Source organism: Emydura macquarii, unplaced genomic scaffold, assembly GCF_026122565.2.
Source record: "Emydura macquarii macquarii isolate MOO-44397 ecotype Brisbane River unplaced genomic scaffold, CSIRO-AGI_Emac_v2 contig_2768, whole genome shotgun sequence".
NCBI classification, from domain to species: Eukaryota; Metazoa; Chordata; order Testudines; family Chelidae; genus Emydura; species Emydura macquarii.
In genome coordinates this window covers 36,952,563-36,978,675 of record NW_027132905.1, presented here as the reverse complement: position 1 = coordinate 36,978,675, position 26,113 = coordinate 36,952,563, and the positions used below count along the sequence as shown (strand labels likewise).

The 26,113-nt window shown below is 52.7% G+C and overlaps 2 protein-coding genes across 3 annotated transcripts in view; both read right to left on the bottom strand.

Annotated features, from left to right (window-relative positions):
* Positions 1 to 26,113, bottom strand: part of RPL22 (ribosomal protein L22) — a 382,415-nt gene that overhangs the window by 97,478 nt on the left and 258,824 nt on the right. The window lies entirely within an intron of this gene.
* GPR153 (G protein-coupled receptor 153) overlaps positions 1 to 26,113 on the bottom strand; it is a 59,685-nt gene that overhangs the window by 16,002 nt on the left and 17,570 nt on the right. For both annotated transcript variants that reach the window (XM_067566681.1, XM_067566680.1), the window contains exons 2-5: positions 22,165 to 22,683; positions 18,869 to 19,298; positions 2,271 to 2,460; positions 1,208 to 1,392 (exon numbers count right to left, since the gene is read on the bottom strand). In XM_067566681.1, the coding sequence (XP_067422782.1) occupies positions 1,208 to 1,392; positions 2,271 to 2,460; positions 18,869 to 19,298; positions 22,165 to 22,520 (1,161 nt within the window). In that variant the 5' untranslated portion in view covers positions 22,521 to 22,683. The remainder of the gene's footprint in view (positions 1 to 1,207; positions 1,393 to 2,270; positions 2,461 to 18,868; positions 19,299 to 22,164; positions 22,684 to 26,113) is intronic.

Below are 26,113 nucleotides of genomic sequence, written 5' to 3'. Positions count from 1 at the left end.
TTACTTTGGTGTTTTAAAGGCATAGTATGGAAACAGCTGAAATCTGCTGTGGACACATTCAGAGCCTGCGTGATGCGCTGGCGGTCTGAGCTCCATTTTGGAAGGGCCAGGAGCACGACGCGACGCAAGGGGCCCTTCAGCCAGCTGGGCTTGGGCCGAGACACCAAAGGGTGCACAGCTGGATCGCTGCAAGCAAGTGCCAAAAATTCATTTGACATTTGCAAGGGAACGTCGTACATCGCTCAGAACTGGACTAGCAGAGTGTGTCAAGGTACTCCAGGCTACCCTCTTGGCTAGATAATAAACCTTTCCTTACAAGTGACTGTGTGGAGCAGCCAGAGTGCAATGGGGCAGCTGTGACAATCGCTCATGCCCTAGCAAATGATGACTGATTTTCCACCAATCAGAATGTGACACATTCTGGTAGGTTTGTAATGAATGTTTATAAAAACTTCCAAGAAATGAATTATTACTTGTCAATTGTTTAATTCCTCGGGGCTGCCCTCCTTCGGTGCGGTCAGCACTATAATCAAGTATACTACAAAAAATACAAACACAGAATAAAGGGGGGGAGGGGAAGTTTGCAGCTTAGATTGCCACTGATAAATTAGAAAGCACACAACAGCAAATCAGAATATGCAAAGAGCAAGTAAGGTCTCACCCAGGGGTCAGCGACCCAAGATACAGTTACTTTGCCTAGGGACTTTAAACAGCTCCAGTAATTGCTGGTCCAGCTTTTACAAAGCTACTATGCTCCATTCACCCTGTCCTGGCTCATCCTCTGCCACACCTTCTGTGCTGCCATCACCCACTGACTTTCCCTGAAATCCCCGGAACGATCAGGTGCACCCAGACCACCAGCACAGCACAAACCGGACTCTTGCGGGCTGTGCCTGCGATGCGCGGCAGGAAAGCCAGTGCTCTCTGTCTGAACATTTGACAGCAGGCAAGGTACGTTCTCTAACCAGACAGTTGTGGACCGTCCAACAGCTCAGCAGAAGCGAACTGACTGTGCTGGATACACTTGGCAGCCCTGCAGGCCCCCATGGCACCGGGAATGCTGAGCAAACCCCAAGCGATTTAAACCAATTGTAGTGAGAATGTTTTTTAGACAACTTCTCTCACTTTCTCTTTTGAAGAGCACGATTCAAGACAGCTCTGAGAGGAACACTGCTGGTTAGTTGCTGTCCATCCTGGAGCCCATTACCTGCAGATACTGCATTTTGTCCTCCTGCACTGATCTCACAGGATAGACCTGAGGAATCCCTCTCTCCAGGGCTGAGAAGTCATACTTGGCGATGTGCTCCAGTGTTAAAATGTCCCCTCCGTAGTTATAGTCGCAAGGCCTGTCATACATCAGGTCAGCGTGAATTGCACCATCCAGGCTGGTCTCTGCAAGGGGTTGGTGTTAGAGTTAGTTTGGAACAGAAATAAGGAAATGCAATTGAGCCCCAAGGAGGAGATGTGGTGCTGTGGTGGGCAGAGGTCAGCCAGCGAGGCTCTTGGTAGGAGATTCTCCTGTGGTACTAAGGGCGCCGTGCTACTTCGTTGACGGGTGTAAGCCTGAGGAGCCGGGGTCACTGTTTCACTCACGGCAAAATTAAACCAAATCTCCAGCCCAATTCTACGCACCATTCCTGGATGTACAGACAAGAGTGCAGTGTTTCCACCTTCCTCAGAGAGCAGCCCTATGGGGGAGGGAGTCACGTTCCTGGGCTGTGGGGGGAGGGGGCCTTTAGAGGACAGCAGAACTACATGGTGATACTGCAGAGCCCAGCAGCTGCAGCTCCGAGGGGCTGGGCAGTTTCAGACCACGTCATTAAGGAGCGCCCATTCAGAGACGGGCACAGCGCCCGCCGACAACTCCCGACTAGAGCCACCGTGGGCACCATGGAGGCCGTCATGCCCACCCAATCTGTACCCATCCTTGTGCCCCAATCCTGCCCGCGGGAGCGTGGGAGACTGTGACGCAGTAACAGTTAATAGCATATAGGTGCCTGGCAACTCCTGGCAAGTTACCCACTTGGAACCTCCTTAGCTATGCCTCGCTTTGGCTAATGCTGAACAACAAAGACTGTCCACAGATGAGCATTTGCAGCCCCTTCCCCTCACCACCCAGCCCCCTGCACCGCCACATTTTCTACCCACTGCTTAAAATGCACGGTGCGTTTTCCCTGGTGCAGCCCCAGCTCTGGGCTCACAGGACAAGCACCCCTGGGAAGGGGCAGGACATGCAGCATGGGACGGTACAGGGGCTCGCTCACTCTCACCTTCATCGATGTCGTCGTTGGACATGATGGCCACGCACTTCTCCCAGATGGACCGTACATCTGCTCGGTAGCGATCGCAGGCCCAGAGGAAGAGGGGGAGGAGCAGGGACTGGATGACCGAGCACCAGAGAACACACAGCACCATCCAGCTATAGGACATGTCAGACTTCAGGCTGGCAAAGCTCACCACCTGGGACATGAAGAACCCCCGTGCATTAGTGACCCAGAATGGATACGAGCAACTCTCAGCTGCTGGGAGCTCTGCCCCCAAAGTGGCCTGCCCCATCCCCTCCGGGGCCGCGTGGGACACAGCTGCAGGAGTCTGGCCTGGTGCCTCCAAGGCTCAAGAGGAGACCCACCTTAGATCCCCAGGCCAGCTGGCTGGCAGAATGCTGTGGGGGCCGGGCCTGGGGCGGGAGGCTAGCGATCCACCCAGCTTTCCCTGGGCTGGCAGAATAACGGCTCTGGGCAGGCTCCAAACACAGCTCCGCAACCAAGGAATCTCCCTGTGGGTGAGCCCTCAGCGTTCAAGCCGAGTATCCCAGCCCCGTCTTCCCTTCTCCAGGGACGCCCTGGGCCCGCTCCTTACCCAGGCACACGCAGGCTGCTCTGAAGGCCCTGCCTGCACTGCTGTGTCTTGTGCACGGGAGTGGTGACTTTGAGCTGCCATGTCGGGGCCTTGCTCAGGGGAGTCAGAGCCACAAACTGCGTTGGGGGGAGGGAGAAGGGGGGGGAATAACCCAGGTGTCAAACTGCAGCCCCAGGCATGGCTCCTGCACCACATGTGCGTCCTAGTACTTGGGAGGAGTGGGGGGAGGGGGGGGGGCCTTGCTGGCCGCATGCACCAATGTGTCAGCGCTAGAGCATCAGGAGGGCCGGCCGGGATCAAGGATTACCACGTGCTGCATGTGTAGCACCCAGAGCAATGGGGCCCCGCCTGCATGGCAGGCTGAACTGGCATCACGGCCATCCACACCCGCTATGCCGTAGCCTCCCCGCCCTGCCTTCTCTGCAGAGGAAGAGACAGAGCCAGTGCTATGCAGCAGATAGTCTTGGCACGGTCCCTCCCTCCTCACGGGTGAACAGGCACAGAGCCGTACACGAGGCCTATTTGCTGCTCGTGTTGCATGGAATTCCCCGGAGCTTTACAGCCGTGGAGCCTAACGAACGCAAGGCCAAGGCAAGAGAAGCGTCAAGGTCCAGCAGACATTCTCCGTCACTCTCTGTCTAGGTGCCTGAACAGTACTGAGCTCTGAACATCTCTGAACACTTGCTCCAGGCCTCAATCCACCGTATCCAACTGGGGAAGCTGCACAAGCAAGATAACAACTGCTTGGGGTGGGGCGAGTCTGGAAGAGGGCCCTGCTAACCTGCCTTCTCAGCAACCTGTGAAAGCCCCCAGGCAACCTGCTCCTTCTCCTCTTGCTCCTTTCAAACCCAAACTGCTGCAGATAAGGCACAAAAAGCCCAGAGCAGCCTCGCAAAGTGAGGCTCCCTTAGTTCCAAGCCGAGAACAGAGAAAGCCTACAGCTGCGCCCGCGCCCGTTTCCAGCCCCGCTTTGCACACACATTGCTTGATGCAGGTGCACTGCCTGCATGTCACCGTCCCATTTGTGACATCACAGCTCATCTCAGGGCAAGGATTATGAAGTCATCGAGAGGATGAAGGCCTCGCACAGGGAACAAGCAGCCGGGGTCAGAGAACCCAGTAGAGACAAGACGGGGCAGTAGCATGTGAGTCCAAGGGCGGGTTTCCAAGGTTTCCCCAGCCAGCTCACAGCGGCTGAGATAGCGGCTCGCATGCAATGGAGCATGAGAGTCTTTCAAACCTTGAACTAGAAGCCCAGCGTCCTCAGTGCAATTTACATAGACGACAAGGTAGCCCACCCTAGTTACCTCAAGCAACGCAAGTCTCTCCTCAGCACTGACTCTGGGTTGCCCCTGGCACATGGTTACAAGGCAGTAATCTTCCTGCCATCAGCTGCAACGCAGGCAAACAGGCATCAGCGCTTTCTCCTACCTTCCGTTCCACGGCCTTTATAGTCCAGCTGTGTTTTAGTCACTCTTTATGCAGGAAATTTCCCTCTCCCCTGCTTCCCATGCACCAGAGCATCCTCTATCATTCTCCAGCTCACCACACCCAGATTCACCTAGCATTAGCCACTGCCACATCCCTTCAACGTGGGCTTTCACCCTCCCTCAGTGGTCAGAAGGAAGCAGTGTGTGTCCAGTGCAAAGCCCCTGCTAGCCTCCTCTTCGTGTGCAGAAAGGCAGCCTTCTCCTCATCCTGGAGTCCAAGTTTCATGGGTGCTCTGCCCCCTAACTCCAGCTGATGGCAGCGGGCACTGAGAGCATGCAGCCCCACTGAAAACGAACCCTAGATTCCAGACAAAAGGCAGCCAGGCGAGACTGAGGTGGCTCCGAGATGCTCGCTGGGGCGGTTTTGTCGTTACACTGAGGAACTCCTGGAAAACCTTTGCAGCATCCGTTGGCTGGTAGCAACCTACCTCCCTCTCCATTCCCCCTCCCCACCTCACATGCACTTAGCTCCCACATGCATCAGCCAACCAAAGCGCCGTGCTGGAACAGACCATGCCGCTGATCAGACAAAAGGCCAGGCCGGCCTCTCTGAGGCTTCTGTTACCAAACGGCGACTAGACAAAAGTCGCAGTAGGAGCTTCCCACTAGCCACCCAAGTTAAAACAACCTGTCGTAAGCACAACCCTCCCAGTCACTCGCTATGCGACAGGGAGGTTGGCAACAAAACCGCATCCTCGGTTAACTCACCTGTCTCCTCCCTCCAGAATTCACAGCAGCCACCCCCAGCATTGCGACTGCAACACATACCAGAAAGCGGCCGCTCACCCAGCCACTCAGAGGCAGCATGGCATGGACCCCCGTTAAGTGATTTGCAAAGTCAAGACAAGCATGTAAGAACTGACTCAAACACCACGCTCCCGGCTCAGGTGCAGGGTTTTCTCAGTGTACGGTAGCTCAGTTTGCAAAACATAAAGCCCTTTGCTTAGCTATTCCCCATCCCCAATTTTGACATGAAAATGACACATGCCAGCTCATCAGATGACACCTTCCTCTCCTACTCCAATGGACACCCTTCTGCCCCTATCAGAGCAAGAGCAGAGCTGACAACTCGTACAGTTTCAGCCAAGCACTGATAATCCAGGCTGACACACATGCTGGCTGTGAGGCAGCTCACTGCTCCGACACAAGTCGGAGGGAAGAGTTCGGACCCAACGTTCAGTCAGCCTCTTGGGACGGTAAAAGGGCACATTGCCAGGGCCCGGTGATGGCGATCATAAAAGGTGCACACACTGGTTCTCAGCCTGAGACCCAAGCTCTGCAAAGCAAACAGCCTCCCACAGAGGATAATTTTCCTGGTTTAATGCCCAAACAAAGCAATTACTCACATGGTCTTTCCCCCAGCCCGCAAAAGTGGAGCGTTTCAGTAGCTTTAACAAGCTTTATGTTCAGAGCAAGCACATGCAAGGGGTTAAATACAGTGACTCTGCTAAGAGCACTTCATGGAGGTCTCCTGAGACTTCACCCCAGTGCTACAAGTGGGGCAAAGCAGCAATGAAATGGCGACTACTGAGGGAGCTGCTACGTAACATACAAGGACACTGAGAGGAATCAGACGTCTGAACAGTGCGTGTGACCGTGCCAGGAGGGGAAGTTACTGAATGCCGGATTATTAGAAGCCTTCCCTGTATGAATGTGCTGGTCTCGCTTAACAAGGGCTGCGTGAAGAACAAACATGCTGGCTGCCCAGATGAGCAACTGCCAGACAAACAGTGGGTGGCCTACTTCCGGGCTCCAGGCTGAAGTGACACAGCTGGTTTGCTAGGCTGGGAACTAGAGAGCGAAAGGACAGTAAAGAGTTAAAAAGCACTCCTCAGCAGAAGCCGGATCAGCGAGTTCCAGGAGGGAGACAAGCTGCCAGCCGGGCTCTGGGGAGGAATTAGCAGGAGACGGGCCTTTCCCGACCCAGGAACTCCTTTGGGAGAGGCAGATGTGCGTAGAGGTGGGTTTGTTGCTTCTAAGCAGCCGTGCTGGAACTCGGGGTGCTGGAGGCGCGGTCGCACCCCCTGGCTTGACGTGGTTTCTGTCATGTGCAGGTTGACAGTTTGGTTCACAGGCTCCCAGCGCCCCACTGCACTAACTGTTCCAGTGCCCCGCTCTTCAGAACCGTTTTCTCTGACAGGCTTGTGTGCTAAGAAGGACACGCTGCTTTAAGGTGGGGGTCACTCCACTGGTGAGCAGAGAAGAGAACCCACGTCAGAGCTGCTGAGCCAATCACGGTTAGTACCACGGGACTGTCAGGCAGGGCCCAGCCAGTGGGTGGGAAAACCGTGTGAGTCCAGCCCAGCCAGGTGATGGCTCACGGCTGGGGGCACTCACTGAGATCAGGAAGGGCCAGAGGTGCCCGATAACAGTGCCAATCCCTCCCCCATCCCAGATAAAAACCATGCAAACTGAAAAGCTCCATACTCTGGCAAACGGCTCCATGCTCTGCCCCCCTCTGCTGGAGAGGACGCAGGGGCCCATGGGTCACCAGCTCATTGATGCTGGCAGTGCCCCAGCTGGCATCATTCTCATCAATGGTCCAAAATCTTACAAGGGAGAAGAACATGGTTAGTTCGTCCAGCGGTACAGAGCAACTTTGTCGTCTCCTGGAGATGGCAACTAACACCAGCCTGCAAATGAACACAGGCTCTCATCGCTCTCCTCTCTATGTGAACCTACTCCATGTACTTGGAGCCTCCTGGCTACAGAGAGAGGGGCTGTGCACAGCACCATTCCTAGGCTGGATACAGAGCACAAGCTGAGGAAAGCACGTCGAGCCAGAAAAAACCTAGCCGCCTGCTTAAGCGCTTCCTGATTTGGGCGGGGAAGAGAGAGCTCATCAACACCCACCCTGCAAGGCCTGTATGATTTTTTGCATGTCAGAAGTGTTGCTTGCCTCCCATCCACTTCTCTGAGCTTCCCCACGCGGGGTTCCAGCCTGGAGCCAGCAAGTATGGACTGCTGGGCTTGGTGAATTATTAGCATGCTGTTGCTGAAACAAAAGGATGAGGCTGGTCTGTCATGTTAAAACAACTCCTCTGCCATGTGGTATCACAGTGACCATTTATTCCCAGCAGGCTGGCATGTCTGCTGCCTCTTCCAGAGCTGACGAGATGTACACATCCCCGGACAGCCCGCCTTGTAGCACAAACCACCCATTATTAATGGCTCAGAATTTGGAAAAGAAAAAATATGCCCAGAATATGCAAACTGATTCATATTAATCAAGCCCAACTATGGTGTTTCCCTCTGTTAATCAGTGTTTCATTAACATAATGGTGTAAGTCAAATTCAAATTAACGTAATTTGATCTTTATAAATTGACTGCTTAATGCTGCCTGGCTGGAGCGTCAGCTTCGTGGATGTTTGCTAAATCCTGCTTCAAGTAACATCAGGAATGGGTAGCAAGGCCAAGAGCAAACCCATGCTGGAGGGGGGAGGCCGCGCACTCACAGGGGGTATTGTTTGCATTTTTAAATTCGCTAAAATAAAAGTCAGTGTGGAGCTTGTCAAAGGTGCCCGGCCGGCAGTTTTGGACACTGCCGTCTATTTGTACCAGGTGTATCTAGACCCAGGGCAGAAACTGCCCAGGCCATAGCTGTGTGAATTCCACACTCCCACCCCCAACAAGCCTCAGCAGTGACGCAGAGGAACATACTCTGCAGACTGAGAGCATGCTGGGGTAGGGACCGTCACTCACCATACATCTTTACAGCACTCAGCATCACTGGGCCCCGACTGTGATCTCTGCGTGCCGCTTCTTCCTAGGTGGCATCTCCATTACTGGAGGTTTGCAACCAGGGTAGCCCAAATTCTCTGCTAAGCTCTCTGTGGATGAATTGTTCTTTTGGTCCACCCAGGAGACCACATCAGCCATCCAAGATCTTCTTTTCTGCCTCATCTTCTTCTGCCATCAGCTTTCCCTTCCAGTGCCTGTAAACATCGTATCATCCACTGAGCCCTTGGCAATGTGCCCTGCAAATCGAATCTTTGTTTTCGCGAAATCGCTTACGAGTGTTTGCTGCGTTCCAGTCGTGCTGACAATATCTGACCGTTCCTGAACAAACCTTATCAAAATAAGATAAACTTCATTGAATTAAGTTAAATCTTATTGAGCTATGGTTAATACCTTTGGGGTACATTGTATTACAAATGCAGCTGTGTGTGTTATTGTGCAGTGAATGTGCCTTCTCTACTAGGGAGGAGGATGCTAATGTACTTCCTTCATTATCAACCTTAAATCCTCTCCTGCAGAGATGCCTGTACTAATTCAAAACTGCATTCTCCGGGGACTGACAGACAAAGAAAGGGTTCTTGGATAAACAGCCCGCTTTTAAACTGGTTCAGAGCCTTCTCCCTGATCCAGCAAATGGACAGGACCCTGGTCCTTGGAGGGCCCCATCCTTAGGGTAGGGTTGGAAGCACTGGGGGCTGGTTCTGAATGGAGGCTGTGATGACCTTGTGACCACAAGGAAACCCCAGGGATGGGGTGTTGAAGGACAGCTCCTGCCAGAATCTGTTAGGGCTGGGGTAAACGCTGGTAAGGTTCTTTGCATGCATGCATGCATGCAAGTTCTCTTATTGTTTTTAGTATGCTTCCTCTGTAATGCTTTTTACCTTCGGAATGAAGCAGGCCTGCAGAGAGAGAGCTGTGTGCTACCTTATAACCGCAGCAGTTACACCTCTGAACTGTCTCTGAAAAGAAAGCAAGCAGCTGTCCTGGGGTCAACTTGTCTGTGGTGGGAATTACACAGAGGAGGCAGGGACCCGTGCGGCCTGGGAACAATCCAGGCAGAAGGGAGAGAGGCTTGGGTCTCCACTCAGAAGGGTGGCAGCTGGGGAGGTGGAAGCCTGAGAGCAGAAGCCCTTGTTGGATGGCTGAGGGAAAATGCAGGTGCAGTTGCCATGAATGACGATTCCCATCATCTCTAATACGTCTTCACTGGTTACAATCTAGCCACGGAAGTGTCACAATGATTCTATGCCACCATCATTCAAAGGACTGGGAGTTTTATTGTTGATTTTTTGAATGTCCAACTTCCACAGCCATAGCTTAGCACAGGTCAAATGTAAGTTTTAAGAGTCAGAATTTAGTGTTCAGACGGCTCTCCCTTCTCATCAGACAGTTATTCTGCCAGAATCTCTCTGGGGTTTGCTAGTCTGGTTCTGACTCCAGTAACTGACCGCATAGCGGTGCTTCCAAAACACCAATCATTTCTCACTTGCTGCAGGGCTGCGTCATTCACTGCATTCTTGCACGTTTTCTCAGGTTCTTTCTTTCTTTCCCCGGTAGTTTTTCTCATCCACATTCAACTCTAGACCAGATTCTTCGCCATATTCATGCACGATCTCCACTAACTTCATCAGACCGTCTTCTGATTCAGCCAACAGCACTTTCCTCTGCACAGCGAATGGCACTCACCCCCTCTAAGTCCTAGCACAATCCAAATGTTAATGAATACTGTTGGTAAGAGGGCATTTGCTGTCTGCAGCTCAGTCAGTCCTTGGCCTCTCTGCAGAGGCTGATGATGAGGGGGATACAACAGCCGTGCACAAGGAAATAGAGAAGCCACCAGCCGGTCCCCCTCCAGCCACTGACCGCAAGGTAACAACCGTCAGTCATGACCAACCCAGGCCAAACCTGAGCCACTGGCCTCAGGGCAAAAGGCTCACTCCTTCCCCCTCTCCCTGCTGCAGCTTCCACCCTACTCTCTCCAAGGTCAGCTCCTCGCCATCCATGCCGCCCTTGGCTCTGGGGTAGGGGAAGCAATGCCGCAAGGGGCTGGGGAACCCAGGCCAAGTGCCATGTGAGAGGGAAACCGCTGTACTAGCAGCTCCAGCTCCATCCTCACCTCACCCCACACAAAACAGCCAGAAACTCATTCCATGAGCCAAGTCCCACAATCCTTGAGAATTTCTCGGAAATTCTGCGAGTCACAGGCCAGAAAAGGTCGAGCAGCACTGCCCTAAGCCGTATGGCCAACTCAGGAATTTAGCATGAGTCTCATGACACTTCATGTTTTTCTTAAAGCCGCAGCTCCTGGACTCATGTGATTACAAGAGGCTCTTCATTCCGGGTTTTCCAAAGGAAGTCTCTAGCTCTCATGGTTGCAGAGAAAAAGCTTGAAAACATGAACCCTGAAGGTGCAAAAATTCAAACATCATTTTAAAAAAATTCTCATGATTTTTGAGCAAAATGAGGATTTTGGGAGGCCCGACTAATGATTTTTGAGCACTTGGGATTGGCACTGCTGTCCTACGCTATCCAACTGAATTCAGCAAACCAATAGCTCAAAGACAGGCATCTACGCGTTAAACGTAAGAAACATTTATATGCCCTTCAGCTGAGTGCAAACACTCCTATGCTTCGAAAGTGAAGCAGCATTGCAAGAATTGGGGCAGTTAAATCATGTGCTTGAGTAGATATGCTAAGTAATGACTGTGCCCATTGAATTCTGATACACAGGAAACATCATTCTAGGCGGCTGAAATATTGGGGTGCGTATCCCCAATCTGATTATTTCAGCAACTTAATTATTTCATGCTCTGTTTATAACTGGACAGCTGCAGTACAAACGTTGGAGAGACCTAAAAATGCCTCACAAGTTAGTAACATTTGGAATTATTTGCAGGGTTTTGGTTTTATGTTAAAGAACAGTTAGTTGTTCCTTTCAAAACCTTTCCATTAACCCAGGATATTAGATACAACAACGTACCTTTGACACCAAAGTCTGTCTAGCACGCGGGATGCTTTCCAAAGACGAATGTGGGGAACTGAGCCCCTCTTTTAAGGAATATTGGCAGGACAGGCTTTGTGCACTTAATCCTTTGGCTGGCACTCGGCAGCTGTTGTCCAGCAGAGATGCTCCAAACTCAATAGAATATTCCCCTGCACAGGTGACTTTTTCTGGGCACGACTAGCTGATTACATCTACAGCTTTCAGAGCTCCAGAGCCCCTTAATGCTGGAGAAATATTCTTTCTTTAATCAGGACTGTAGAAGCAGTTGGCAGTGGTGAAATCTAATTGCAGGCGGATCCAGCGGGTGAATTACCTCCACAGATTTCCCAGTGTGACTGTGTAAGATTTTAATTTTTTAAGCCGATCATGCCAACCTCCAGATCTTAAATTTTTTGATGTTGATATTTAATGCAAGTTCCTTCGCAGGAAGACTCGAGAGACCTGTCTTTGGCACAGATTAGCTTCTGAAATGAAAACTTAAAACCCCAAACCAGCCCCAGGATGAGCAGCCGTATTTACGGAATGGCTGAGCTGCCATAGACCCAGCTGCTAAATAGCATACCAGCTGCACGTCTCTGTGTGTGTGGCTGGTATGGCTGAGTTAACTTGCCAGAGCAAGCCCACCACCACAACTCAGAGAGCAGCACAATGGCACGACAAGGCTGGGGTAACTGTGCCTCTGCAAAGGTCAAGGCAGATGCTTTCCCTTTTCCATGTCCTTTTACACCCTGGATTTTGCTGACCCCCCATGTTGCTGCTTGTCACCTTTTGTGCTGTAACTCAGGCCCGACCCATGCCATTTCAGAGATCCCATGCCAGGGGCCCCGTGCAACCAGCCCAGATGAAGGTGAAAGAATAAATGATACAGCCCCAGCCTCAGAATCAGAGCTGCATGTGGAAATGAGGCAGCGGAGGCAAGGGCCATGGTGGCCTGAAGATAATCACAGCAGAGGCAGGCTAGATAGGAAACAAGCCTATAAAAGGCTCAGACTTGGGGCTGCAAAAATTTTTCAAAACCAGGATTCTCGGGGGGAGGGTGGGAGGGAGGCAGGATGGAGGCTCGCTCCCACTGACTCTACTGGATGTCTAACTGCTCCCTGGGCCTGGGAAAGTCTCCCCAAAAGAACCAGCAGAACTGAACCCTGGACTGAGCCTTACAATCATTCGAGTCATCTTCCAAATCAAGGGCCAGGGAAAATTCGGGAGCAGCCAGGGAGAAGTGGGATGTGCTCGACACTGTGCTTTGCACAGGACCGCCTGGCTTTTGCAAACACAAGCCGGTGGAATCAAACACTGCAGATGTTCTGGGAGTAACAACCCAGCCTAATTAAACAGAGTGAAGCTTCACTTGAATGTGGAAAGAGAAACCTGCCTGAATCGCCCCACTGCAGCGGGGAGGCAGAGTCAGTAGAGACAGCGCTGTGTGCTCCCTCGCTCGCGCTTTACCGGTGTGCTTGGAGCAGCTCTAGAAGCATTTTGATGTCACGTTCAGATAAGAACAGACCAGCTGGAAGCATTTCAGAGCATGGTAATTGCAGTTAACAGTTCACCTTGCTGCAGAAAACCTGCCATGACGATAAGGGAACTGGAGGAGACAAGAAGACCGAGCAGAGTGTGTGTGTGTGAAGCTCTCGGAGCCGTTTGAAGGAAAAGCTAATGAGAGCAGGTGTTACTGCTGCAGGAAAATAGCCCTCCCTGCCCCCAGCCCCACTGCCATCAACATCACTGGCTGACAGAGAGATTTCACATGAGGGACTGGCAGGCACAGGGGCGAGGCAGCGCCTTTCACCTCCAGGTCCCAGGAAGTTGCTCCAGCCAGTTGGCAGCCTGGGAGACGAGAGGGAGTGGATCTCAGTCCAGCTCATGGAGAGTACAGCGGGCTCTCAGGCTGGCAGGCTCAGAAGAAAGGCCAAAGCATGGAGAACAACATCCCCTTTCTTCCCCGCATCCCATGGCACCTCTAGCACTGGGCTGAGGCCCGGGGGGGGGGGGGAGGAGGAGGAGGAGGAGGAGGAGAAGCTCACACTGCCCAGCCTGTTCTGAGCTCTGGGGTTTCCAGAGCAGTCATTTCATTGCCTTCCACTCGTGCAACTTCCCCTTCAGAGAGACAAAGCCCGCACCCAAGGACGTGTGCCCACCTGCACCCAGAGCCCAGTGCTGCCCAGGCAGGCCCAGGAGAAAAGCTGGTACCAGGGATGTCGGGCTGGCAAGCTCTACCCCCTCTCGGGGCACCCTGTTATCTAAGGTTCAACACAGCCAGCAGACATGGTGTTAAACTCAACAGTCCTGTCTACACTGAGTTCTGACCTGCAGCTAACAGTGGCTTAGTTAGCATGGGTTCTATCTGGATGCCACTTCCCAGTCCAGACAGGCTGGGTCTGCCCTTAACAGTCACATCAGCACAGCTGTGTCGGTCGGGCTATGAAAAAGCCACCCCCGATTGACATAGCTATGTTGAGAACACCCTAGCGTAAAGGTCGCTATGCCGACGGAAGAGGGCATCTGTTGATGTAGCTAATGTCGTTCAGGGAAGTGGCATTCCTACAACAGAAAAACTCCTTCTGTTGGCGTCCGTACTACAGACTCCGCCAATGTTCCCATGCTGACGGAGGCTCCGTAGCGTAGCCATGCCCAAGACTAAATGCTACCCTTGAACTAGAACTCAGTGCTCAGATACTAGGGCAAGGGCTCCTGGACAGCGCACTGCGTCTGGAACTCTCCAGCTTCCCCAATACCAAACCCACCTCCCCAGGAGCCTGCCCAGCTGAGCAGGGCTGGCCAGGACCCTCAGAGAGCCACCATCAGCCACAGCAGCGACCGAAAGAGAAGTGGGTGTTGGCATCTGACCCGGGGCCTCTGGCACAGGAGACCAGAACATGCCCCTGCAGGCACCGAGAGCAGACCCTCTCCACAAAGCTTTTTTAACATGAAAGAGGAAATTTGCTTCCCTTTCCTCAGTGTTTATTATGTAAATTCCAGCAGAGAATGTTCTCCCCTTAGGGTCTGACACATTTAGACAGCGAACACTTCAAAAGAACAAGGAGTCCTTTTTATCTGCTCCTCCCTTTGGCACAGCTCCTCCACGCCATGCTCACCAGCTCGCTCGAGGCCATGCCTGGCCCAGCCGCTCCAGCAGAGCAAGGCGCACAATGCTGCCTGTTCCCCATGCTTCACCTCCCGCAGATCTCCGGGGACTTTCAGCACAAGATAAATTCTGTTCGGTTGAGGCTTTTTCCAGAGCAGAATTTTAAGTAAGAATCCTGTCAGCACTGAGCTATTTAAAAACGCCAGAGATAAGCTCCAAAAGTGACATGCTCTCTGAGCCCTAGGTCGTCTGTAGCACCCCCCAAACTAAATCCACTAAGCCGGCACTCAATCCCACTCTCCCCACTTCCTTCTCTTGCAGTCTGTTTAAATCCGGTCTTCCTTCTCCTTTCCCATGTTCCCTTTCCTCTCCTCTTCCCGGGGGACAAGCTGGTGTTTCCTGGCTTGTCTTTGGACTGATCCACCAATGGGCAGGGACAGGCTGCGGCTTTTATCTTATGAGATGGTCAGTCTGAATGGCATCTCCTCCAAAGAGAAGCAGCAGCTATACAGGTATGAGTCATTGACTCTGGAGGCCACAGAGGCCAGCTCCCCTCAGCTACAAGCAGCTATATTTAGAAGAAACTGGCGCAGAGAGATCATGGCAAATGGAACCGTGGGAGTTCTGGACTCCTGGCTTGGCAAACAGCATGTGGCTTTGCGAGCGTGTTTCACTGCTGAGAGCTGCCCCCACATTAGCCACACAGAGTTAATGGTGACCCGCCAGTCCTGCTGCTACATCTGGACGGGCAGAAGCGGCAGCGGGAGGATGAACAAGGCAGCAAAGGGGGATGATCCTGAAAGTGACGTTGGAAAAGAAAAAAAGAAAACCAAACATATAAAAAAGGTGCCAGACACCAGTGGAATCGGGTTAGATTTAACGCGAGAACAATAAACTTGCTGGATTCAAATTAGGCATCTAATGAAGCATGACATATAATTTCAGGCTGCTGAATTAGTGTCTGGCAGTGCAGAAAAAACACTGGATTGGCTTCGCTGTCTGCAAACGAGCCTACCCTGGCCTATCAACCTCCTCCTGCCCCATCTACCTCAGAGCCCTGTGCCAATTCTGGCTCTTCGGCTATTAGAATTACCCTGTACGTTACTGTACAGGCTCAAGTGACAGGACGGCAGCAGAGCAGCTCCAGAGTCCCACTAGTGCTACTGAAAGCCAAATGTGGGCCCTTGTAGGGACGGGCAGGGAAGGTGAGCGCAAGAGAAACGGGCAGAAGGACATTCCCAGGGTGCTCAGAAGGACTAGCAGTGCTCCACCCCACACACACACACTGAGCAAGGCTAGAAGAATGTCTGCAGATGAGGAATCCCCATTGGTCAGCAGGTTTCTTCTGCATCTCCCAACCCAAATGGGACGCTCCACTGCTAACCATCACTAAACGCCACAGCTATTCACGAGGCACAGCCAGCCAGCCTCTCGCTATGCAGCCAGCCTCAGCTTCCTGGACAGATTAAGGGACTTGCCTAAGGACACAGATCCAGTCAGTGGCAGAGCGAGGATTAAGGATTCAGGTACTATGGTGGCAGGGCCATGGAAGTTGGGAGAGGCGGAGCTCAGCTGTTCTTTTCTCCTAGGCTCCCTCTTAGCCCACTCCCATCTGGCTGCTTTCTCCGTGACACCAACGCAGGGGCTCCCCAACGCAGGAGGACTATTGGCCAGAAAAGATAAATCACCCTCCATAGGAGTTTGTCTGCTCTTGCTCAAGCTGCCTACAGTGCGATGAGGTATGTGATAGCGATACAGAGCTGTCACACCCCACACACACGCTTCATTTAGAGCCAGATTTAGTTATTCGTTTATTAATAATTCTCAAGGTCAGCAAGCCAGAATTCTCAGGAGCAACGGAGGGTGATTTGCAGGCTCCACAGATCTGCAGCATTAGGCTGGAGCGTGCCCCAATGCCCATCTGGTGCACATCTCCGGGGTGGAATGCAATCACACATCTCCACAGGAGCCATCACTTACTGACTCATGGCTTCCGAGAGCAGATATCTGCTGGCAAGGTGCGGATGAGCTGGCAGCGCAGGGAACGACATCTCAGGCAGGCAACACGCCTCCGTCATGTTTTGCCTGCACAACACTCGGCCTTTTCGAACAGCTTTAGCAAAAGGCCTTCCTCTTTGTCCAGGCCGTGCCAAAGACTGGCCTTCCCCTTGCACTGACTCTCTGTCCTTTGCAACATATATACACACACACCCTCCTTACAAGGGTCCTGGCAGAGCTTCTCCCTTCTCTCTCCTTCCCCTGGCCCAGCGCGGCCACTCCCAGGGAAGCCAAAGATACCCACAGAGAGGAGGAGCCTGCTTAGACAAGCTGCACCAGCTACCAAATAACCAAGTGCATGAAACAGCTGAAGCAGGGAAATCTGCATCGCCCACCTCTGCTGGAAATTTCATTAGCTGCTTCCCAGGCAACATACACAGGCACTTACCACCCCCAGCTCCCTGCGGTTAACACTGGGCCTGCCACGTGTCCAGCATTGTCTTACGAACCATAGGGTTTCTGTCCCCACCATACGTGTCAGCCACACAAGAAAGCATCATGTGCACTTGCCCAGGCGGGTCCCAGTTCCACACCCCTTCCTCTGGCTAAATCCAGATCCTTCATGTCTCCAGTCCTGCGCTCACAGTCCCCTCTTGGCAACCACTATGGGCACGAGACCCACTCACACACATTCTCCATTATAAGCTACAGATAGAAAGGGCTGGGGCAGGGTCAACCTGAGGCTTCATGTTGCTTCTGCTCCCTCCCTTCTGGTGCCTTGCTTTCCTTGCCCTGAAGCTGGTGAAATTCATCTGCACTCCTCCCTATTGATGTACTCACATAGCCCCCCCATCACTGTGGTATGTGGGCACTAACTGGCATCTCCCCTCCCATGAAGCTGAGCAGAGCTGCAGCCCCACGTTGCCGATGGGAATGAAGGCAGAAAGAGACTTGCCCAAGGTCACTCAGGGATGCAGTGGCAGAGCTGGGAACCGAACCACATTCTCCTGGGGCCCAGCCCAGTGTCTTAACCACAGGCCTGTCCCTCCCTGCCCTGCCACAAGGCCCCCCCAGACTTCCCTGCCAAGTGGACAGGGCAGCCGCATGCACACTTGGCTCCTGCCTCAGTAACTTTCTGTGCTGAGTGGATTTCACGATGCTCAGGCTGCAGGAGGCAGTCGTGCCAGAGTCCCTGCTCCTCTCTTGGTTAAGGTTTCTCTCTTCTTCCTGGCTCCTCATCAATCACCCCCGACATGCACCGCCTTCTCTCTGTCCCGCCGCTTCTATGGCGCAGGCATGCTTGTATGATAAAGGCACTTCAAAGGCGTCATTATTCTGCATTTAATCAGCATTAAACTATCTTTGCCAGTTGTTAGCCTTTAAATTCATGAAATATTTCGGCTCTGGCTCCATTCCTCCTCACTGCACACCCAGCCTGCTTGGTTCCAGGAGCGTACACCGGTCCTGCCGCCTCTGCGCCAACCCCTCTCGACTGTCCCTGACAACGCGGGACGTCACTCGCTCCAGGCCCAGCGCTCCCTCCATCCCAGACAGCCCTGCAGAGACTCACTGTAACTTGTGAGCAGTGGAAACTCAATCGCAGACCCCCAGAAAAGTGCCAAAGTTCAAGGAACGAATCCCACAGCCTCCCCCTCTCCCGTCACTGCTGCATGAAGCTGTTTCCTTCCCTTTGCTTCTCTCACACATACATTTCAGAGGCCAGTTTCACAGGTCTGGGTCTTAGCAATGCTGCATTTGCATAGAGCGGGAGGAAAGAGCTGCAGGATCCTGGCGCCCCAGCCCTGCTGCATGAGCTGGCACTACGTGGGGACATAGGACAGCCCCAGGAAGCCCTGCTGTCTGCACTCGCACCACTGGGAACACATGTGGGGCCTTGTTGTGGAATTCCCCCATGTGGAAAAACCTGCATGGGAGGCAGGACATTCAGCCAGGCTCCCCTCAAGCAGCCTCCCCCAAATCCCTCAATTGAGGATGTGGGGTTCGCCCCCTTGCAATGCCAGGGTTCAACCCCAGAACCCGCAGCTCCAGGGGATCTGCTAGAGGCCAGCAGGCCCGGCGGGTGCAGGCAGGGGTTTCCACAACACAGAGGGGCTGTTACAGCCTTAGGCCAGGGGATGTGGGGTACAGTCCCCCAGAGGCAGCGGGCCTCCCCTTCCACACAGACCAGGAGAGCGCCCCTCCTCAGCTTGTCCCCAGAGCGCGGCCCTGCGCTCTGGCCTGGGCATTTCTGGGAATGGCTGCGGACACAGCGAGTGTCACTTTCTGGAGGAAGGGCAGCAGGGAAGAGCTCGTCATTCATTTCCTCCCCTGCCTGACTGAGCACTTAGAGAGGCACCTGCAGAAAATCCCAGTTCACTGGATTATCGTTTCTTTGTCAGCGAAACATCCTCCACCCCTGGGTCCCGAGCCCCACCAACCACAGAAAGCGGGCACCACAAAGGCCACGCCCGGATTTCCATGGCACCACCAAACCTCCAGCCAGGCCCCACACGACCATCTTAGCCTTCCAGAGAGGTTGCCATCAGGTGCCTCGGTCACAAGCATGTGCAGCCCACGGCCTGAAATGCCGCCTCTGGATGACAGAACCCTCCGGTACCATGCTGCAGCAGCACAGGCAGCTTTGCCCCTTTGCGCACAATTAACTAACCCAGCCCCTCCCAGTAATCACTCACCAGTATGGGAAAGCCCATCAGGAAATCATAGATGAACACGATCCCGGTGACCAAGTAGGTGATTTGCAGAGAGATCTGGATGGGCTCGGAGCCGTCGATGGACGAGCGCCGTTTGCCCTGCGCATCCTCCACCACAATAGCAGGCACATTGAACTTGTTCTTATCTGCGCTGTGCCCCATTTGCATAGAAAGGGTCTGGAAGAGGGCGATGCTGGTGCAGACGACGCCCATCGCCACACTGCCGCTGACGAGGAGAAGGAAGCAGACGCCGAAGCCCAGGCCGATCTCCGTGACGATGAAGCGGCAGTCGCTGGCATAGAAGCGTTCGGTGGTGTCGTGCCATCCCACCGCTGGCAACGTGGAGAGGATGAAGGACACCGTCCAAATGCCCATCACAGTGTGAACAGCTTGTTTCTTGGTATTGCTTAGCCTATGAGGGGGAAGGAGAAAGACAGCGTTCCTTTGATATGTGGGGGACTTCCAGGGCAGTCTTGGCTGGACAAAACACAGAGGGGAGCCGACGGCACGTCACCGCCAGGGTGAAGAGTCTTGGGACGCAAAGTTAAAATGGAAAACAGCCTCGCGAGACACAACAGCACTGGGCCAGCAGGCAGCAGAGAAGTGACCAGATGAGAGGCTGCCCCTGACCCCCTGCTTCGGCGCGTCAGGCGATGGGAGAGGAAGAGGGCATGAATTATTTTTGCTTGTGTCAAACTGGCAGAGCTGAGCTGGAGGAGGCCCTGAGATGACCACCAAGCAGATACACTGGCTCTGTTCAAACCTCGGGGCCCTTCCTGACTGCTCTCCGACCCTGCCTCCCACGTGGCGGTCACGCTTCTAACTGGTTCGTAACCCGCCCAGGCCCATGCAGAATTCACCTTCTCCTCGGCGCCTCACGGCTGGTCTGTTGTACCTCCCCACGCCCCAGCTGCTAGCAGAGCCAGGCTCCTGCTTGCAGCTCAGGCAGAATGCGGCTCTCCACGCTGGCCACAAACGCAGGGCCTGGCCCAGCAAGCTGCTGAGCAACTTCAGCTCCCACCAACTCCACCCCCTCACAGTGACGGGCCTGCACTGACATACAGGCCTGCAAAAGCCCGAGATCCTCCTGCCTACACATCCTGCTGCCCTCACCCCCTGGCGCCAAGCTCAGGGTAGTTAGGCTGCATTTGCAACAGTGGGACCTGAGGCGTGCCCTCCTCTCCTGAAAGCGCTGTGGAATGTCTCAGGCCTGGTGGTTTGGATGGGGCTTCTCTGCGCTGCTGGATCCTTCCCCTGTCCTGCGGCCCCGAGTGCCGTAGCGAGGGGGGAATTACATCAGGATGATTTCTAGCAGCCTATTTCAGCTCCCCGGTGCTAGTCCAGATGATTTCTGGTCACTGGAAAAAATACAGCTGCCCCAGGGAGGGTGTCTCCGGCCAGTCTGACTCCAGCACTGTTTCATGCCTTTTGCTTTTGGTAAAGCAGCTCACAAAGGCAGAGAACTTTGTCCTTCTGCAACCAGAAGAGCTGATTGGGGAAGGGGCTCTGCCGGGTGCCCCCCAGGCTGGAGCACAGAAAAGTTCTGATCGAGCGTCACTCCGGGCATGTCTACACAGCAACAGGCAGGTGTCACGCTTAGTTCAGGCAGACAGACGCAGGTTAAAGCTGCTTGAACTAGTGCATTAAAAAGAGCCTGTGGCTGTGGCGGGGCTCGGGCTAGCTGTTCCTGCCTGGCCTCCGGACACATACTTGGGCACTGGCCATACCCCTATTTTTAGGCGCTAGTTTGAGTCAAGCTAATGTGAGCACGTCTACCCGAGCTGGGAATTAGATATCCCAGCCGCTGTGTCGACACACCCTAAGAGAGCAGCATTATTATTTCTTCACCGTTTCATACCGGGGCAATTCTGTTCAATCTTGAAAAAACCCCAATGCAGTTTGTCCTACTTTAAACAGAAAACTCTAATGGGATCAGCTGTTTGACGGTTGCATGTAACTTCAAATGACATGTAGAAAATACAGTAGCCGCAGCAGGGGACTCTACCAAGAACCACGGACTGATTTCCTGCAGGCTGCCAAAAGCCAACGGACAATAGAGACTGCTGATCTTGACTGACGTATTCAATTTGGAGAACTAAGGGTAAAATCCAGACAGTGTCTCCCCTAGCTGAGTGCTGCTAGGAAGGGCTACAGTTTCAGGCTCAGGGTCCCAAATTCAGAAGCTTTCTATAGAGTTTCTCCAAGACTGAAGCTCTGCTTCTAAATCTGAAGATAAGAGTAATTTTTGTTTTGCTTTATGTTCTTTTGAAGGCACCCGTCAGACAGTTTGTCATCTATTTATAAGTAACTACTCCTACAGCAGCAGCTGAATACGAAAAAGGTTAAGGAGAAATAGCTAATGGAAGCCATTGGTTAAAGGGAGATAAAAGGAAATATTCTGAGAATAGTTCCAGGTGCATGTACAAGAAATAAGAAGGAGACAGACACGATGTTGCTTTTATGTAAACATCTCTCCAGTTAGAAGGTGTTATCAGAAGAAAAGGATTCTGGGGGGAATGCAGAAGCGGTTTCCCACACTGTGAATCACACAGCTCCTTTTGGACAGAAAGTTTTCACAATTCCCCAAAAGCCCCAGGAAGTGCACACAGTGTGACCGGCTTCTCAGTGGGTTGGTTGGAACCGATGCTAGCAGGAAAAAATTCTGCAGTGCAGATAACATTAGAGGAACTACATTACAATTACAGAGAAAGTGATGATAGAGGATTAGACCCAATCATATCAGAGACCCAAAGACTGTACTGAGTGTTTGTGATTATGCTGCATTTCAGAAGCTCAAAGAATAAACTCTGAAGGATAATTCTTTGATCAATATTCTTCTCCAAAATACCAGGTCTAATGCTGTTGTGTTGGCAGAATTCAGACGGGACATTTGCTGTTTTAAGGGGGAGTTGAAAAGCTTTTTTTTTTATCATCCAAGATCAGGTTCTGTAGAGAGGGAAATACAGAACTCTCATCTTGGCTGGTAAGTGCAGAAGAAGCCAGGTTTCAAATACATCATGCTCCCAGAATGCGGCAGTGGATTAGCTTGTTCTGAAAGCCGAGATTTTAACTAAAACCATGCTGCTTGCGCTGCTCAGAGCTGGTCACTAGGTTGAGTCAGAATTTCTACAGTCGTGGGGCTTTCCATCTCTAGATTTACTTCATGCCAACTTGGAATGCAAGTCATTGCACTGGATGGATTTCTATCATGTTTTAAAAACAAAGAAACTGAGGTAAAAAAAGGCAACCCAACCCTTCCCAGGGAGAGCCAGATTTACCTGTAATTGACGGGCCAGCGGACCATCCACATGCGATGGTAGGACAGGGAGGTGACCGAGAAGCAGGTGACCAAGGTTAAGGTATAGAAGGTGGAGACAAAAACCTTGCAGAGGCCCTCACTCCATTCGTAGTCCGAGCGCTGCCGCCGGAGCTGGATCACAGAGTACATGGTGATGGGGACGGCTATGTTAAGAATGTGAGTCCCAGCCAGCGTGCAGATAAGGAGCTCCAGGGGCTTCCATTTCTTCTGCTTGGCGCTTATGCTCAGAATCCCCCAGGTGTTGGCTAGAACCGAGACCCCCGAACAGGCCAGCCAAGCTACCGCATTGCCGTGCAGCCTCTGATCATCATTCATGGTGGAGGGCAGAGGCACCGTCGGACGAGGCGAGTTGTGGATGACGACGTCGCAGGAAGGAGGGAAGAAAATACATCCTACAGCAGAGTGCAATCCATCCAGGGTGCCTTTGGGAAAGCTGGCTCGTTACAGCGGAGCACGTAACACCAAACGGCTCGGGAACCTGGAGGAACACAGAGGGCCTTGCAGGTTAAACGCCTCTCTCCTATGTTCTGCCCATCGTGCGCGCACAATGTGTGCGCATCCCCAGCGCGGGCCCCTCTGGGACAGAGTGGAGGCAAATGGCAGGGTGGGGCAGGCTGACCCTGCGACCCCCACGTGGCTAGCGCCGAGGGCGTCAGGACGGTCAATCCGGCACCCTTCCCCAGTACTAACGTTACCCAGCCCAAACACCCTTTCATGGCCAGTACCAGGATGCTGGGAGCCCGTGTAAACCCCAGGAGTAAGTACTAGCCTGCAGACTACCATGGAAGGCCACTGGCTCCATAGCAGCTCTAGCTAGCACATGCGGGGTGCCGCTCCCGACTGTCGGCTTTGCTTTCACAGCCTCCCCCTGGAAGTGCAGGTAAGAACTGGCCTACCCTATGCCAATACAGAGCCATCCCTTCAGGTGTGTGTCTGGGAGGGTCGTGTTTAAATACGTGTGAACACAGACTCTCCTTTGTTCTTTGAACCGGCACCACTTTGTCTTTCCCCTTCTCAAATTCGTGGCAGTAGCTGCTGCCAGAGGAGCTGCCCAGCTGTTCCTGCTCCTAGCCACCAGGCGGTGAGCTCAGGAGCTGCGCCCAGGGGACCTTGCCCAGAGATTAGAGGGAGGAGCTGCTCTCAGACGCTGCACAGCAATAGGCAACTCCTCAGCGAGACAAGGCGGGGGGAGGGATTATTATTCATTGGATCAACTTCTGCTGGTGAGAGAGACGAGCCTTCGCGCAGCACAGAGCTCCTCTTTGGATCTTTCTTTCCAGAGCTCTGTGTCCCTCGAAAGCTGGTCTCCCTCCTCAGCAGAAGCTGGTCCAATAATGATATTATCTCACCCACCTGGTCTCCCTAATGCGCTGGGTCCAGTGACACTGAGCAGTCTCAGTAACACCGCGCTAACAGTGTCACAGTTCCATGGCCTCAGCCGGGAGGCTCTGAAAGCACAAGTTGGTGCCATCCAGGCCGACGCAGAGTGGCACATGCTCCTTGTAGCAGGGATGCTTGGCGGAGCTGAAGGAGCAGAGGGAGGGGACCTGGCATACATCAACCGGCAGAGGCATAAAAAAGGGCACCAAGTGGCGAGTGGGTGAGGGTGACCAGGGGACACTGGGCAGAGGAGCTGGGTGGATGGTAGGCGGAAGGACGGGAGGGCGAAGCCGCAGGGGGAGTTATGGGGAGCACTGAGTGGGAGAGGCTTGAGCTGCAAGTGAAAGAAGGGAAGAAGCCTGCACAGAGCGTTGGGGGGGGGGGGGAGGGGAAGGGGAAATGGTTGTAGCAACAGAAAACCCTTTCGCTCTCTGGGTTTGACAAATTTAACCAGCTGGGTCCTGGCATAAACACATGGCGAGGATGAGGATATTTTGTGGTTCTGACTTATTCGTTATTGGCACGGACACACTGGCAGGCCAGATGCCAGCTCATATCATGATCCCCAGATCTCAAGCGGGCACTAACCGATACCAAGCTGGAATCTGCCTGGCTCACTGGTAGGTGAATATTGATAAGTATTAGAATGATAGAAAGTGTGCAGTGTTTCGAGCCTATCAAATGCTTGTGACCAGCTGCCTGCATTAATCTTACCTGTAATATCTGGGATCCGTATCGTAATGTAATTTTTGAGTGCTTGTACTGTCAGCCTCTGTGACTATATGAATCGCCATACAGGAGAGGGACATTAATTAGCGTGAAGAGCTGCTCTTCTACAGAAATTGTTACTTTACACCCACCCACCCTCCCACACACACACACACCCCCAACAGGCTCTGGCTGGATCTTACAACTGGAAACTCCCTACAGCTAGACTGAGAAACCATCAACAAAAGGACTAAAGACTCCTACTGTTCTGCTCTCCTCTCCTCTCTCCCCTCCCTTCCCCTCCACCCAGAAGATGAGTCATGCAAGTGGACTCTTCCCATCAGCTGAGTTTGTAGCTCAGACCACATGGCAGGAGGGGGATTAAAAACCCCAGACCAAAAGGAACGAACGCTGCTTGGACGCTTGGGGGTGGGGTGGGGTGGAGGAGCAAGGTGTTTCCAGGCATAAGCAAGAGGTCCCCAGCTGCTTAGCCTGAGTTAGCCCTCAAGGACAAAGAGAACTTGCTGATTATAGAAGCCTATATTACCTTCTCAAACCTAAGACTGAAACTCATTCGTGTGTCTATGTTCGTTTGCTTTAATCTTGTAAATAACTCTAATTTCCTTTTCCTTAATTTCCTTTTAATAAATCTTCATTTATTTTATTATAGGATTGGCTACACCCATTGTCTTTGGTGTGAGCCATAAAGCGCAACTGACTTGGGTAAGTGACTAGTCCTTTTGGATCAGGAGTAACCTGAATATGGCTGTGATTCTTAGTGTAAGGGGCCATCTGCCACAGAGATAGGCTCCCCTGGGTGGCGAGACTGCGTTAAGGCTGTTAAAGGGCCCACGAGTCTGCACGCGATGTGGTTGGTTGGTGAAATCTGAGTTTAGAACTCACAGCGAACCATGGATCTGTGCCCTGGTTTCTAACAGTCTGCTCTGAGGCTGGTATACAGGCTCTCGCATCACCACTGGGAGCATCACATGCAGAATGCCCCATGATAGAACACCCCGCACCCTTGAGATGGCATGGGACCCCGCAGGGAACGTGTATGGCACAGCAGTTCTGTGCGTGGACAACCCCAGATGTGTGCAGGGCAGAAGCACTGGAGTTCTTATTCTTCCACCCATTATCAGACAGAATCTGAGAGTCAGAGACTATCCTGGACCAGGTCCCCACTGTGCAGCTGACTGAAGCATGGCAAGGCCTGGAAGGGTTCGGCACATCACCACACTTTTTAACAGAGAATGAAGTGAGGGGCCTAGGAATGCTGTGGAGGTCAGCTGACTTTCTGGAGCGGTTATAATCCTGAAAACCCAATGTGTACCAGTGATCACTATCGGGGGGCTTGTGAACTCAGAGTCAGATACTGACATGAGCAGCTTTGCTACAAGGAACTTTACTTGTGGTTCAGTGTCGGCCTCCCTGTGAAAGGAAGGATTGTTATTGAAGGGGAGGGTGTGTGTGTCTGTATCGCTCTTTGGGTTGTACCGGCCGCAGCACTGTCAGTGGCAGAAGGAAATTGCTCTGTATTCTGTCACAAGTTGGTTTCTGTGTTCTTTTTGTTGTTTTCTTACCAAGGCTCGTTGCTGAAGTTTGGGGAAAATCAGGAAAATGCACAATTTCTACGGCCATCCCTCCAAAAACAGCAACTTGATATTTGGTTAATTAAAAAACCACCTTCTGCCCTGCACCTGAAGTTAATTTTGTGTTGTATTCTCTTTGGACTCTGCTTAATGAATGGGATTTAACTTTCAGTATTTGACATTAGCTGTCACAATGGGATTTACAGTTTAACCGGAAAGGCTTTTTGC